The sequence below is a fragment of the Pituophis catenifer genome, unplaced genomic scaffold, assembly GCF_029215685.1.
Source record: "Pituophis catenifer annectens isolate HBS135680 unplaced genomic scaffold, rPitCat1.0.hap2 SCAF_12, whole genome shotgun sequence".
NCBI lineage: Eukaryota > Metazoa > Chordata > Lepidosauria > Squamata > Colubridae > Pituophis > Pituophis catenifer.
The window spans coordinates 6,850,329-6,866,775 of NW_027256892.1; the positions used below are offsets into that span (position 1 = coordinate 6,850,329).

Consider the following 16,447-nt stretch of genomic DNA (forward strand, 5'->3'; position numbering starts at 1 on the left):
CGGCATCCTAGAGCTGATGCTTGCTGAAGTCCAAACCATCCTGAAAAGTCCCAGTTTGCCTATGGCATGGAAACACGGGGATTATCTATGGAGATCCTCAGTCATCCAGGTCATGGTTGTCCCAAAGATGCTTTTTCAAAAGGCAACTGGACTTTGTTTCTTCTTGAAGACATTTCACTTCTTATCCAAGAAGCTTCTTCAGCTTTCCACCATTCAGCCAGAACTGAAGAAGCTTCTTGGGTGAGAAGCAAAGGATTATGCTGCGAAAAAGACTGACTTTGAACATCCCAATGTCCTTCAGTGCAAAAGCCAACTAGTGCCGTTGCCTGTACTCTTGGCAGGAAAGGAAAATAAAAGGACATCCTTAACATATATTTTTAAAAAGTTGCTGAATGATCCGAATCTTGAGGCAATGAATGGATCCAGGGGAGTTGAAAGAGGAAAATGAAAAAAATATATACATCCCGTCCCTTCCGAGTTCTCAAGATGTCTTGCAGTGGATGAAGCTGGACTCTTAAAAAATCTGAATTAAAATCAGAACAATAGAGAGGTAAATCCCTTGGCATTTCGGTGCCTTTGGGAAAAATGTGCCAAAGCCCTGATAATAAAGCACTGTTCTTAGCACGGTATCTATCCATAACCATAACAGTACTCTCAAAGAGGATGCAAAAGGTTTTTTACTTTTCTCCACCACTAGGTAGTGCTGCAGCTCTTCCATGCTCCATTTCCCAGGAAGGTTTTTAAACCCTGCTCTCTCTCTCTCTCTCTCTTTTTCTTTCAATCTCTCTCTCCCCCCCACCCCCCCCTTAAAAAGTCTTTCCTGGACTCCAGTTGGTATATATTTCCTATAAGGAGAACTCACCACTCCACTGAATAGAGTTAGCTCAAGAGAAACACTTAGCAGAGAGAGCAGCTGCAGGCAGACTTTACGCATTCAGCAGAATGAAGCATCATTTTGCTGAGGTGGCAGTCAGACAATAAGGAATATGAGTGGTGCAGGCACATTGCTTTGGAACATCCCCCCTCCCTTCTGAAGCTTGCAGAAAGAATGGTAGCATATTAGAGACAAAGGCATTACGTGAATCCGTCCTGCTGGCCAAAGACCCAATACTTCTCTTCCCCTGCAATTCCTGATCAGAACAATCTTGCCTCAGTTTCCCCCATGAATAGGCCAGACACACAAGCGACCTTCCCCTCCCAGCATGGCAGACTGAATCAGTTGTGCTTGCCCAATGCACTAAATCACAAACCACAACCGGAGGATGGCTTGATGCATTAGATGACTGTGATCTCCACTTTCACCGTTCAGTCACCTTAAAAACAAAGGGCTCTGTTCATGGTTTGGCCACTCTTTGGGTTGTTGTCTTTGAATTTTCAAGGCCGCCTTGCACAACCAGCCAGTCAAGGGGAAGGTGTAGCGCAGGAAGGCGAAGGGAGAATGCAAAAGAGCACACGCGATGGGGTAGATATAGCAAGTATTCATTTATTAACAAAATAAGACTTACCAGGAGGGAGTTCTATTCACCCCAAAAGATCTGCAGCCTTCCGTGCTGCTTAGTTCTGCAATTTGGGGAGGAGTTCCGCACCTTAACAGCTGTTCCATTCCCACAGGTCAAGAGAAAGTGGGCGATAGGGTCATTAGGGAAGAACGGGGAGTGATTTTTTTTTTGTTGGTTGGGGTTTTTTGGTACGTAGATTTGAGTCTACAGAGAAAGATAAAGAGGCCCTCAAGGGCTACTAGCTGGACTTGAGGCTCCAGCTCGAAACCAGACTGAGCAAAAGTTCTCCGAGTTCCTCATTTGGCGTATAAGAAGATTGTTCTCTTCCAGTCCCTCAAGGATGCTTGCTAATTTCCTTAAAATTCAGGTCTTTTGAAGAGAGAAAAAGCGGGGGGGGGGGAGGGGGGGGTGAAAGGAGGGGAGAGAACAAAAAAGAAGCCAAAGCAAAATAAAATAAAATAAGTGTGAAAGATGGTGGAAGGCTTGCATGCCCCTTCTTTTATGGGAGGGGGCTTCAGCTTCACCCAAAAAATCCCAGTGATTGGATGCTCTCCTTTTTATTTAGGGCATCCATCCACTTACTCTGAGAGCACAGGTGATTTAGTTCCTGCAGTGGAGACAGGACGATGGGTTCTATGTAGGACCACCAAGCTCTCGGCACCGCCAGCCCAGTGCCAGCCGCTTCCCAGTCCCAAGGTGAGTCCGATCACCCCGCCTTCTGCTTCCACAGTTAAAACAAAGCCACCAAATAATTTCCCAGCCAACCTGACCTCCCCATTTGTGTCTTTCTCTTTCTTTCTTTCTTTCTTTCTTTCTTTCTTTCTTTCTTTCTTTCTTTCTTTCTTTCTTTCTTTCTTTCTTTCTTTCTTTCTCTTTCTTTTTCAAGACAAAAAAAATAATAATTTCCAGTTACTATACAAAAGCCAAAGAAACCGAAACCAAGAATAGAACCAAACTAAAATAAGGGGGTATGGTAGAGAAAGCAGGGAGAAGGAAGAAAAGCATTTCGCTGAACATCATGCCAGGCATTCCTGGGGACCAGGGCAAAGTTTTCTTTTAAAAAATAATATTTAAACGGGAAAAAAGAAAATACAGTAACCTTCCTCCCCCCACATGGACAAAACATTTTGCTTTAAAAAAAAAAAGTAAAAGTGGGTCAGATTTTGGAAAATGGGGGGACACAGACGTTTTGCATACCATTGATTCATTGGTGTATTAATGCACTTATTTTCCCAGCTTTAAGCTAACATACAGGAAATAAATACACACTCCGGAGGCGAGGTCGCAAGAGAGGGCAGGGCTGCTGGAGTTACTGATATCCAAGTGCAGAGGCTGAGGTCAGTCTTTGGCCATAAAGGGCATAGGGGGAGTAGTAGGGTCCAGCTGCAGGCAAGGAAGGGACCGGCAAGGTCCCAGCCGTCGGCAAATGGCTTTTGCCGTAGGGATGATAGCGGTTTAGTCCCAAAGTCTGCGGGCTTCTCAACGACAGAGATCCGGGTAAGGAGCTGGGACTCCCCGGAGCGGCAGGCGGGAGGTGGAGGTGGCAGGACGCAGCGGAGCCCAGCCCCGAGGTAGGATAACCAGCCAAAAGTTTTTCCGCCCCCGGCAGAGTCGTGTGGGTCCTTAAATGGGCCAGCAGTTCCTCGGAGGTGGCAAACCTCTTGTCGCAAGGTCCCCCAGCAGACACCCAGTTGCATATGTGGGGCAGGGCGTCGTTCTGCAGCATGAAGCCGTAGGTGTAGAGCGAATGGCCGGACAGGCTGGGCGTGGCGCTGGAGGAGAGGGCGCTGTGGAGCGGGTGGGTGGGATACACCAGGGGATATCCACTTTTCAGGCTGCCCGGGTCGTGGACGCAGCTGGAGCAGTTGCTGGTGCCCAGGTGGGAGGCGGTGTGGTAGCTCAGGCAATAGGGGTCTCGGCATAATCCCTGCATGAAGGAAGGCGGGGAGGCCCCCGTCAGCGGGCTGGAGCTGGGGGGCTTCCCCGGGAGCCCCAAGGCCCCCGGCAGTTGGCCGCTGCTCACCAGGCTGGGCTTGGTAGGATCCAAGCCGGGTACGAACTGGGAAGGATACCCCGCGTACGCCCCCACGATGGAGCCGTGGTAGCCGATGCCGGAGGGGGGCAAAGGAAACACCGAATGACCCGGCTTGTAAGGAGACACCGGCGCCACGTGGCCCGCCGACGCCAAGGCCGGAGGTTCGGACTTGCGCCCCGAAGCCGCCTCGCTTTGCGTCCCGGGTTCCACGCTGCCGGCGCGCGCCCGGGTACCCCCGGCTCCTGTCGCGCCGTCTGGACTGGCTTTGGCCGCGACCTCCGCCTCCTTCTTCTCGTCCAGGCCTCTGCAGTCCGAGTGCTGCGGGGAATTGCCCCTCGAGCCGCCCGGAGAGGAGGAGGTGGAAGAGGAAGGGGGGAAAGGAGGGCAGGCGGCGCTGGGAACTCGGAAGCCGTTCTTCTCCGCGCCCGGGCCGGCCTGGCTCGGCGGGACGCCGCCGTCCTTCCGCGGATCGCCGCCCCCGCCGCCCCCGCCGCCTTTGGAATACGGCTTGAAGCTCGACTTGTCCTCGGCGGGCGCGTCGCCCAGTTGCTTGAGGCCGCTGCCGCCTCCGGCACTGGCGGCGCGACCGCTCGACTCCTTGTCCGGCCCGGAGAGCCCGGCGGCCGCGCCGGAGTTGAGTTTGGAAGCGGGCGGCGGATCCGGCTTCCCGATCTGCGAGCAGGTTTGCGCCAGCAGCGCCAGGGGGCTCTTCTTGGCGTCCAGCTATGGGAGGAAGGAGAGAGGAGAGGCGAATGAGAAAAGCGGGGCTCCCGAGTCGCAGCGCCCCAGAAACTCGAGCTCCCGAGGGACAAGAGTTCCCCCTCTGACAGCTGGAAGTTCCCCGCCACCGTCCTCTAACCGGGCTCCCTTCCTAGGAATCGCCTTTTCCTCGGGCTTGACCCCCCCTCCTTTTTTTAAAAAAAATTGATTTATATGCCGCCCTTCTCCAAAGTCTCAGGGCGGCTTACAATGCGTTAAGCAATAGCCTTCATACTTTTGTATATATATAATTTGATTTATATGCCGCCCTTCTCCAAAGTCTCAGGGCGGCTTACAATGCGTTAAGCAATAGCCTTCATGCTTTTGTATATATATAATTTGATTTATATGCCGCCCTTCTCCAAAGTCTCAGGGCGGCTTACAATGTGCTCAGCAATAGCCTCCTCCCCGCTGGAAGGTCATCGGCAACACGGGTTCTGGTCCTTCCGACGTGCAGCCGCCCGCTCCGGAACCCGAAGTGGCGGACATAAGTCCTCCCCAAATGGGGCCCTTCTTCTGCCCGGGCTATTCTGCTACAAAGCCCCTTCCTGCGCCCCTTTGCCCCCTTTGGAAGCAGCAGAATTAAAGCGCGGCGCAAAGTTGGGGAAGAAGGCGCCGAAGATCGCAATACAGCTTTCTTTCGTCGCTCCCCTTGTCGTCAACAGGCCGGCCAGCCAAATCAGTTCGGATTTGAGGCTCGCTCGCAGGCAAGCGCCCTTCGCCGGCCCTCTCCACAACTGGGGCGCCAGGCAGTGGGGGGCAGAGATCCCCGGACTAAGGGGGAGAGGAGAGCGAGCGAGAGGGGGCTCCGGATGTGCCGCGGCCCGGGGAAGAGCGAGGGCAGGAGCGGAAGCCAAAAAGGCCCAGCTCGGCGGGCGGGCGGGCAGAGGAAGGCTCGGACTTGGCACTGACCTCGATGGGGCTGACGGGCGTGGAGGAGAGCGGCTGCAGATATTCCGGGTGCAGGAGGTGACCGCTGTGGGCGCTCAGCATCTTCAGGATCCTGATGGGAAGCCGGTTGGCCTGGCGCAGGGGGTCCTCCGGGGACAGGTGCGAGAACACCGGGCACACGGCTCCGGAAGGCTGGGCTGACGAGGCGGCGGCCGAGCCTTCGCCGCCTCCTCCTCCGCCGCCGCCGCCGCTGCTCCTGCTGGGCGATGTCCTTGCGTTAGATCCAGCGGGCGAACCGCCGCTCATTTGGGGGAGCGAGCCGGGCAGGGCGGGGGTGGGGTAGGGCAGGGCTGGGGAGGGGGGAAAAGGGGGGGGAGAGAGGCAAGCTCCGCAGCGCCAAAACCCGGGCAGGGCGCGTTGTGGAAGCGGCGGCGGCAGCAAGGACGACCGCACCGGCCCCAGCGAGAGACGGAGGGGGGGAAAAAGCCCTGCCTTTCCCTGAGCTACACGTCTAATAGCTCCGGTCTGCAGCACACTTCAAAGGCACCGGCCTGCCCACCAATCGGGGACGTGCCAAGGGCCTCGGGGCGGGGCCATCGGCCGGTGGGGGGAGCTTAGCCTAGTGGAAAGATGAGAAAGTCACTTTTTAATCCCCTCCTCCTCCTCCTCCTCCTCCTCCTCGGGAGCGCCTTGGCATCTCGGAGGCAAGCGGAGCGACGCCTCCCTGGTTGCTCGCTCTCATCTGTCGCCTGCTTGCGCAAAGGGCTCGGCCCGGCTCCCCATTCTGGGCTGGCGGTGGGTGGGTGGGTGGGTGGGCAACGGGGGGATCCCTTCCCTTCTTCCTTGCTCTCTCCTGATCTCTAAATATTCTCTCCGTATACAACACACACTTTCGTATATACGCTCAGGAGAGGCGCACCCAAACACTCACTATTTGGCGAGGTTTTAGAAAACGGCATCAAAGAGGGAAGGGAGTGGAGAAAAGGACATCAGCTGCGTGTTTTCTAGGTGAAAGGTGCTGGATTCAAAGTTATTCATAGCCCAGGAGGCTAAATTCTCCAGGAAGCCAAATTCAGCCATCCTAATTCCAGCCTTAGATGTGGACTCACCAGGTGACTTTTAGGGTAACCTGTTGAACCTTTAGCCTTCGATCTCAAAAACTGCTACCTTCTTCCAACTCAAATTTCATCTTATTAAACTTACTTTTATTAGATTTAGAAAGTTGTCCAACTCTTTAAAACTTGGTTAGGTTCCCTCTCTGGTAGATTTTCTCATCTTTTTAATTACCAAGGTGGGATCTTGCCTTAATTGCTTATTTCACCCATCCTCATCCTGTAGAGTCTCTTTTCCAGGATTCTTTCTTGGTTATGGTGTATCAGTTACTCATGTCTCCCTTTCGTTAGAATGCTGGACTACTTCTTGCTAGAACTTTTTCTCCATCTTACCTGATGCTACTGTTTTTTAGAAATTTATATTGCCTAAATTCTTCACAATGCTTGATATAATCCTACAGTATCACACCTTTGATGCATTGGATGCATATTTTCATCACAAAATATTTCCCCCCACTATTGCTCCCCAAGAAAGAAGACAAAGCACCTCTTCAGGGGTGGTGACTACACTTTTTCATAAATTCAATCCATCTCTGTTACGGGCACAAACCAGCAAAGCTTTTCATAAGTTGGAACTGTTTCATCATTCCTGGAATTGGAGAAGTTGAACGTCTGGAAGTCCACAACTTTGCCTTCAAAAATGTTAATTGCCAGGGTTGGAGATGCATTTTAACAGTTACCATAGTTCTTGTGCGGATAAGAATGGGAGTTGTCCAAACAGTAAGCAAATCAGACTGTTACATCTTTCACCAAAGAAGGATAGTCATCTTACTCTGGGGGAAAAAAAAAGTAACACACAAGGAAATGGATCTGAGTTTTGTTGCTCTAAATTAATGAATACTATTAACCAACATTCCTAGATGCTTGATTAACTCTTTCTGGTCTTGATTGCAAGGAAGAAAGTATAACTGCAGAATTATCAGCTCCATCATCACCCATTCCCTTCCAGTAATAAACTACGAGCTATTCAATCTAATCAAAAGATAACCCGTAAAGTCTCCTTTGAGTCAGGCTCGGTTCCTGGGAACTGTAGAGACAGATCCATGTACTTTTCATGGTAATGGTACAGAACTGCTTTGATCTTTGAGGGTCTGGGAATGTTTTTTTCCTTTCAATTTCTCAGTCCACTTCACAACTTGGGGTAGTATTTCATCAACTACCAGCGGAAGTCTGATTCTGCTTATATTTTTTAAAGCAGCCAAGGTTGAAAGCTGCCTCAGAGTGTAACAATCGTATTAGTGGTCCCTTACCAGAGGCAATTAAAAAAATTCCAGCAAACCTTATGCTGTTCCTCAAATAAGGTCATAGGGACAGAGTAAGAATTCAACTAGAGCTGCTCCTCCTCCTCCCTCTCCCCTTCCCTTTCCTCCTCCTCTTCCTCTCTGTATTTTGTAACCATTTTCTTCTGGGGGGGGGTAAAGCTGAAGGCAAAAATAGGAGTGGGATATTTTTTTCTTAAAGAAATACATTTATGCTCTTTCCTTCTCCTCCTCTTCTCCCAGTAAACCACGGGTGTAGGGAAAGATATCTTTCAACAGTTTTCTTTCTTGCAAGAAGGCTATAAATTTATGCTGAGGTTCACATGAAGTCAGCAGGTCATAAGTCATCCAGCTCTTCATTTACATTTTTGAAAAATGCAAGAATTATCTTTGGAGGGGCTACTAACTTCCATTAGCACATAACTAGTCCAGGGAAAGGACAGCTGGATTTAAGAAGCCAAGAATGCCAGAAAAATCTGTACATCACAAGGAAATGAAAAGACACCAAATGCTACATAGTTTTTTGTACACTAGTATGAAATTCTTCAGGGCTGCAGGGGAAAAAGCAATCATGGCTTTCCAGATAATAATTCAGTGCAGAGATAGAATCAAGTAATGGTCAGGCAGATTGATGAGCATTGCAGACAAGCAGAAAGAAAGCACGGTTGGCCTCAAAAGCATTGCTACAGGAAGAGCAAAAATATCAACATAAATCATCCATGTGGACTAGATAGTTTTGAAGACATTCAGCTGGGAGATACTTTACTACATGAACCATCTCCTTGAAAGAAGACTGCAAATCAACAGAAGATCTGGTGAAGATCAGTAGGCCTTAATCTCATACCTTTCTTCCATTATAGTAAGTGGGATTTAAGGTGGGGGGGGTGTGGATTAGCTATTTCTCACTATCCTTCTTCCTAACAGCAGCAAGCTACATTTCTTGCCATGATATGATATTCCCTTCTATTTGTCTCTAGTTTTCTTTTCTAAATACACTCAGTACTATTGTAGCTACTTATCACACTCACTCCTTATACTGAATTACAGGGGTGGTGGTGGTGCCATGTGTCTGGAGTCAATTACATACATGAACACAAATGAATACATAGAACAGTGGTTCTCAGCCTGTGGTCTGCAGACCCCTGGGGCCCCATGATGTCACAGAGGGTCTGCAAAGTCTTGAAGAAATGTTCTTATTTAAATCAGGGGTGAAATGCTCCCGGTTCGGACCAGATCGCCCGATCCGGTAGCGATGGCAGCGGGTGGTTTGGAGAACCGGTAGCAAAAATCCCTGTCCCCTCCCGCCCATGCCCAGCTGAGCCACGCGATCATCAGAGGCTTTTTTTAAAAACTATTAAAAGCACTTTTTCTACAGTCTCTTCGGCCAAAGAGGTTGTAAAAAAAAATGCTTTTAAAAGGCTCTGACGATCCCAGCTGAGTTGCCTGATCGATTGTCAGAGCCTTTTAAAAGCATTTTTTTACAACCTCTTCGGCCAAAAAAATGCTTTTAAAAGGTTAAAAAAAGCCTCTGACGATCCCAGCTGAGCAGCACGATCATCAGAGGCTTTTTTTTTTTTTTTTTTACAAAAAAAGATTGTAAAATGTAAAATCTTTTGTAAAAAAAAAAGATTGCGCGCCACAGCTGATCACACCCCCCATGCACTGTTCTACTTACCGCATGCCTCCTTTTGGCGTGCACTGCCCGCACACCTCACATTTGGTGCGTGGTGTGCACTGCGCATGTGCAGCCAGTGAACCAGTAGAAAACCGGTTCAGATTTCTCCACTGATTTAAATCTTGAATTAAGTGTTGGGGATCCAAGGCCATGATCTTTTTATTTTTTATTTTTTTTATTTATTATTATTTTTTTAAATTTGATTTATATGCCGCCCTTCTCCGGAGACTCAGGGCAGCTTACAATGCGTTAAGTAATAGCCTTCATTCTTTTGTATATTTATACAAAGTCAGCTTATTGCCCCCACAATCTGGGTCCTCAATTTACCTACCTTAGAAAGGATGGAAGGCTGAGTCAACCTTGAGCCTTGGCGAGATTCGAACCTGCAGTAATTGCAGGCAGCTGGTCTTAATAACAGGGTACTTTAGACCACTGTACTACCAAGGCTCTATGGCCACAAAAGAAATTTAAAGGGGTGCATGATGAAGAAAAGGTTGAGAACTACTCACATAGAGAATAGGAAATTGCCATAGTGCAGCATCATGTCCATAATGGGAGGATTCCTCTCCCCAGAAGAATTCCTAAATAACTAGAAATTGACCCCAAAATGCCTAAAATAAAAGGGCATTCTGTAGAGTGTTGGATAGCAATAGCACTTAGACTTATATACCTCTTCACAGTGCTTTCCAGCCCTCTCTAAGCGGTTTACAAAGTCAGCATATTGCTCCCAACAATCTGGGTCCTCATTTTACTGACCTCGGAAGGATGGAAGACTGAGTCAACCTTGAGCCTGGTGAAATTCGAATTGCTGACCATCGGCAGTCACCAGAAGTAGCCTGCAATACTGCATTCTAACCATTGCACCACCAAGAATCTATCAGATATGGTCCTATTCTTGCTTCCTGCTGGGTTTCCTATGAATGAAGACTTTCAAGCAGAACTTTGGAACAGAACAAAACAAAGCATAGAGAGTGAAATGAAGGAAGAAGGTGGGCCTTAAATTAGCCACAGTTTTTAAGGGAGGATTTGAAGAATTAGCACCATATACGTCTTCAAGCATGAGTTCCATGAATGGGAGGGATAATACAGGGGGATCTCATTTAATGACCATTCTGTTTAACAACTGTTTGCACTTATCATGGTGCTGAAAAAGTAGCATTGCGAGTGGTCCTCACACTTAATGTTTATCACAGCGTCCCTGTGACCATGTGATAGAAATTCAGGTGTTTCACTATCAGTGCTCGTTTACAAGCCTTACAGCATCCTGTGGTCAGTATGATTGCCATTTGTGTGTTTCACAATGGACATTGTGGTTACTAAGTGAGGACTACCTGTATTGGGTTGAAACCAGATATAGCTACACTTGATTTCCAATCCCACTAAAATCCATGGTCAACCATTTCTGTGGATCTGCTCCGAATGTTGTGTCTGATTCCAACCCTTCATCCCCAATTTTGCCAGGATGACATCTGGAATTCTGTGCTTGGTAGAATTTCTTCCTAGTGGAAGTTGTGAACAACAACTTCTTCTGACAAAATTATGTCAGAAGGATTCTTTGTATCTCATATAGGGACCATGTCACAAATGAGGACATTCTACAAAGAAGTAATTCCCGAAGATTCTCTGAGATAGTGACAGACTGAAAGATGTGCTTTGTTGAATCTGTGCTTCACATGAGTGAGCAAAGTCCAGCATAGACCGCAATCAATTGATTGTATATCAAGTGATGGTGGTGCAGTGCAGTATTGCAGGAGTTTGATCCTGAATGGCTAAAGTTTCCATTCTTCTGAGACCAGTAAAATTTTGGTCTCAAGATTGTTGGGGGCAATATGCCAACTTTGTAAATTACTTAGAGAGGGTTGTAAAGCACCATGAAGCAGTACATAAGTCTAAGTGCTATCGCTATTGCTACCATCAGGTGGTTGGAGAAAAGAGTAAGGTCAAAAAAAACCTTGTGCCAAACATTTCAGGAAGATCTGAAAAATCTCAATCTTAAATGGAAGATGCAGAGACTCTAGCTGTGGACCGAGAACTGTGGAGGATACTTTTAGCCCAAGGTGCTTGGGACAAGACATGATGATGATGATGATGATGGAAGTTGTCATGGTGATGGTGATGGTGATGGCAAGGTTTCCATCTTCTCAAACCTTTTGCTTTCCTTTTCTCTTTGTCTTGCTATGGAAGGGGCTTCTTTGTGATAGTTCAGAGGTGGTTTTAAGAATCACAGGCTCAGTCAAATGTAGATGGCAGGGACCGGAGATATGGAATGATCCAGTGGTGGGTTGCCCCTGGTTCGGACCGGTTCTATAGAACCAGTAGTAAAACCGGTGGGAGGCTCTGCCCACCGACCCTGACATCATCAGGAAGCTTCTGCGCATGTGCAGAAGCACATACACATGAGTGGAGCAAAAGCGTGTGTGTGGTCCCGTTGCGAACTGGTAGTAAAAGTAAGTAGAACCCACCCCTGGAATGATCCAATCTGTGAGACAGCAGGCAGGGGGAAAAAAAAAAGGGGGAGGGGGGAGAAATCAAAGTGCATTTGAGGTGATGTCATGGCTGCGTTGTAATAAAAACACCTAACAACAACTACAAATGCAGCGTGATCTGGAATAAATTACCCTCTGAAACTCCAGTAAACTGCTGCCACCGTGATTGGCGTGGCAGGTCAGTAACAGACTTCTAATTCAGATTGTTTGACAGTGTCCCATTTCCTTTCATGTCCTTCTAAGTGATGGTGTTGGATTTGCCAGTGGAACACCGCTTACCCATTGCTAGGCTGCATGACTGGACCGAGAAAGAAAGAAACAGGCTTCTGGGTGAATTTGTGAATTGATGTTTCACAGAACTCTTTCCAAGCTTTCCATCCTAAGGCCCCAGGACTCAGTTTTTCTTCTAGCCCTCTCCCCCCCCTTTTTTTTTCCTATCATGGAATAAAGGTTTTGGGTTACAGCTACCTCAAGGGGAAAAAAAGACCCCTCAGAGCAGAGCAAGCGAGCTGTATAATTAATCATATTAGATCCTGACAGATGCTTTAGTTTGCAACAATGTTGGTATTATTAACTATGTATGGCTACTCATTACAGCCACTGCCCACGTGCTTGGATTCTGGGAAGAGAACTTGGCCGCCCTTCTCTTAGCCGGATTTAGGTTTGTCAGCATCAAGTACCACTTCCCCAACCATCATCCATCACCCCACATGTCTGATGTGTCAATTCCATCTTTGGAGATCTTTCCCAAGTCAGACAACAAGCCTTTATTTGAAGTGAATGGTAAAAGGGAAATGGATACACACACACACAATATTTGTAACTTGGAGTGGAAATGAGGTGTCCTTCATGCTTTCTTTTCTTGCAGACATTTAATTACCAAACTAGGTAACATTATCAGTGCTAGAAGGGAGTGGGGTATTCTGGGAGAAGCTGGGGCCATTTTTCTTCTTAAATAAAGATGTCAAAGTTCCCTCCGACCTCCACCCCTCCCCCTGAAAAAAAGAAGAAGGAAAAAAAGGAGAGGAAGAATAATAAAACAAAACTAACCATTAAGAGAAGCTGTTACCAATATATATATTAGCCACAACCCTTCCAACTCAATCCAGCCAATTAGTGTCGGCTGGAATAAAATGTCATCAGAAGATGAGTTGTGTTGAATTGATGAGTATTTAGGCAAATTGTTGCTGCTACTGATGCTCTTCCTTGAAATATGTACAGGTAATCCTCGATTTATGACCACAATTAACTCCCAAATTTCTGTTGTTAAGTGAGGCATTTGTAAAGTGAGTTTTCTCTATTTTATGACCTTTCTTGCCCCAGTTGTTAAGTGAATCACTGAAGTAGTTAAGTTAGTAATATGGGTTGTTGAGTGAATCTGGCTTCTCTATTGACTTTGCTTATTAGAAGGTTACAAAAGGGGATCACATGATCCTGGGACATGGTCAGTTGCCAAGTGTCCGAATTTTGATCATGTGACCATAGAGCTGTTGTAAGTGTGAAAAACAGTTATAAGTCACTCTTTTCAGTGCTGTTTCAACTTCGATCACTTTAATGACCTGCTGTAACTCGAGGGCTACCTGTATTCTGCTTCTGTGTTGTTTTTCTCAAGGATATCTTCTCTGGAACCCCTCTCCTATTTTTTAAAAAAATCCTTGAATGATTGATAGAAAACATCCTTTTTAAGGTCTCCAGTTCAATCCCTGAGATCTCCAGGTAGCAACGGGGACATTTTCATGCTGGAAACACTGGAGAATTGCCAACAACTAATGGAGACACATTACTGAACAAAAGCAGTCAGCAATTTAATTCCTAGTAGTAAGGCGGATGATGTTTTGTAAATTCTGGGAAATAAAAAAATGTACAATTGAAAGTGCCATTAAAAAAGAGAGAGACTCTTTTTTTCCTTCCTAAAACAGAAACAAGAGTGATTTATAAACGTTTCTCAATCTTAACTCAACAGAACGTAAGATTCCCCCCCCCTCCTATACACTCCCAGGCTTTTTGGAATAATCTTGAATTGTGATTTAATAACTGATTGTCTAACTCTGAGAAATGGCTGCAAGGATGAGTAGACTCGGAGAAGGAGTTTGCCTATTTTCCTGCACTAAAAGTGCTGTTTACATTTCTCAAGCCTGTAATTTGAATGTAAAAAGCCTATGTTGGCTAAATGGTGCATTCTGTTCTCAAAATGGCTTTCTTCCATTTTCCAAGACTGCTTCTGAGTGTCCATGCTATTGCGTGCAAAAGCCACAATTTTATTCTATGGCAATTAAAGCCTACCGATACTAGGAAATGTGTCCTGGGGAGAGACAAAACTGCCTTTCCATACATGGAGTTATCCCGATCCAAATTATGGCTCAAAAAGTAGCATTCGATATTTGAAATTATTTTGATAGATCAATACTTTTCATTCAAATCAAGAAAACTGATCATTGACCCAGAGTTATTTCAATATTTTGAGTTTCTTCCTATTTATTGGCCTGGTGATTTCCATAGTGAAAAATCAATGGAGAGGGAGGAAAAGCCAGTGACATAGGATACAGAGAGAAGAAAATGGTGCTGAAGGGCTTAAATCATATTCAATTCCTGATCCAGTAAAAGTACTAAAAAAAAAAAAAATCTGAAATGGACCTTGATTATGGGGAAAAGTTAGAAGAAATTTAATTGTTTGGCTGGGTCCAGATGGACCTCTTAGTATGCAATGCAGTTGATTAATTAGAGTACAAAATTTTACAGAGCATCTAGTTCTGTGTTTTTCAAACACTGCTGACTTCAAGTTCTGGAACTGACTTCAACTCCCAGAATTCCCCAGCCAGCTGACATGCTGGCTGGGGAATTCTGGGAGTTGATGTCCACCCATCTCAAAGTTGTCAAGGTTGAGAAACAGTGATTTAAATGATGCATATCTGCAGCTAACTATCCATATTTTAACTCCCTTTGTCCATTTTTCATTGGAGTGAAATAATTTGTTTAGGTAAAATGATTCAGAATAAGCATCATTTGCTAAAATTGCAGATCCACTATGATGTTCAATTTAACTCAAGCTTAAATAAAAATGGTACAGATAATCTTTGACTTACATCCACAACTAGGACCAGAATTTCTGCTAAGCAAGGAGAATGCTACCTGAGACACGTCCAATTTTATGATTTTTTTTGCCATGGTTAAGTGAACCACTTGGTTGTTAAGCAAATCTGGCTTCTCCCAATGACTTTGCTTGTTGGAAGGAAGCAAATGATGATCATATGACCTCAGGATGCTGCAACCATCATAAATATATTCTGGTTGCCAAGCGCCCAAATTTTGGTCATGTAGCAGTGGGGATGCTGCAACAGTCATAAGTAGGAGGACCAGTCATAAGTCACTTTTCCCTCTGCTGTAGTCACTTTGAATAGTTGCTAAACAAATGGTTGTACGTTGAGGACTACCTATATCTGGAGCAGAAGTGATTGTTAATTTCTCCCCTATGGTCAGCCAATGCCACCAATGCCTTCACAGGAGAGCATGGATACTACTTTCCCATTCATTTTCCTGTTGCACAAATTCCAGAGTTCAATAACCTCAGTTATGAAACTCACCGAATTGCATGCACAGGTTGATCAATCCACTGTTTGCATGCTCAAAAGTGCCACCAATTGGGACAAGGAAAAAGAGATGGAATTGTATACTGTGGAACAAAAATTAACATGATAAACAAAAGTAAGGAGTATAGATGTCGCAGATTTAAAGCATTTGGAGCATAGAAGGACTATCTTGACAGTTTAGAGCTCAATACAAAGCAGATTTTTTTCCTAAGTTTTTTTCCTAGTATCCTGCCACTCATTCAGTAGTTGTATTAAAGAGTTTTTAGTTGTTCAGATGACTTTTGTGCATATGGTTTATTACATGCTTATTTTCTTTTACTGCTGCATAAAATACATGTTTATTACTGCTTTTGTTTTACTTTCATTGTTACAATTGTACAACTCCTTTTTGCTATGCTTGTGTAGAGGTTATTTTAGCTAAACATTTAAGGAAGAGAGGGAAAGAGGGCACTTGTGTGTGTGTGTGTGTGTGTGTATGTGTATGCATATATTGTGTGTATATATTTTATTTTATTTATTTATTAAAATTTGTCAAAGAAAAATGAGAACAAGAGTAAAAGAAAAAGTACAATGACAGGGACGATAGGCACGATTGTGCACTTATGCACGCCCCCTCTACTGACCACTCAAGTATGAAGTAAGGTCCACGGAAGTCAATTTGCGACTGAAACTATGAAAATTTGTAGCTGAGACAACTGGATCAGGTAGAATATTCCAGACTTTGATACACACACACACACACACACACACACACACACACACACACTGTATATATATCCATCCATTCCCCACCACCCAAGCTGCACTTTGACCTTGATTCCTGTTTGCAAAATCCAAGGCATGGATGTGGGATGGAAGGGTCAGCCTTTGTGTTCAGTATCCTGTTGTTAAGATCACACCTGTGCGTTTAAAGAAACACTCCATTAAGAAAGATACTGTAATTTGGGGAGGTCAAATTCTTTCTGTTATGAAGCTGGTACCGATAGGTTAAGAGAGGAAGGGGCTGCTGCTGCAGACTTCCTGCAAAACTTCCTGGTGCTTTGATCAACCACTTCCCTCTTGAGATCCTACTATTCTCAATTTGGTTTCATTCATTACTTCCCGACTTTCTAGTGCTATTCAGACTTTCCTTCTGCCTAGAGTG

General features: G+C 45.8%; 1 protein-coding gene across 1 annotated transcript; it reads right to left on the bottom strand.

Moving 5' to 3' along the window:
* Positions 1-1,470: 1,470 nt before the first annotated feature.
* ZNF703 (zinc finger protein 703) lies at positions 1,471-5,490 on the bottom strand. The gene is made up of 2 exons (XM_070952343.1): positions 5,206-5,490; positions 1,471-4,257 (listed from the first exon to the last, which is right to left on the bottom strand). The coding sequence occupies exons 1-2, from the start codon at positions 5,488-5,490 to the stop codon at positions 2,809-2,811; spliced, it is 1,734 nt and encodes a 577-aa protein (XP_070808444.1). The 3' UTR covers positions 1,471-2,808.
* Positions 5,491-16,447: the final 10,957 nt, after the last annotated feature.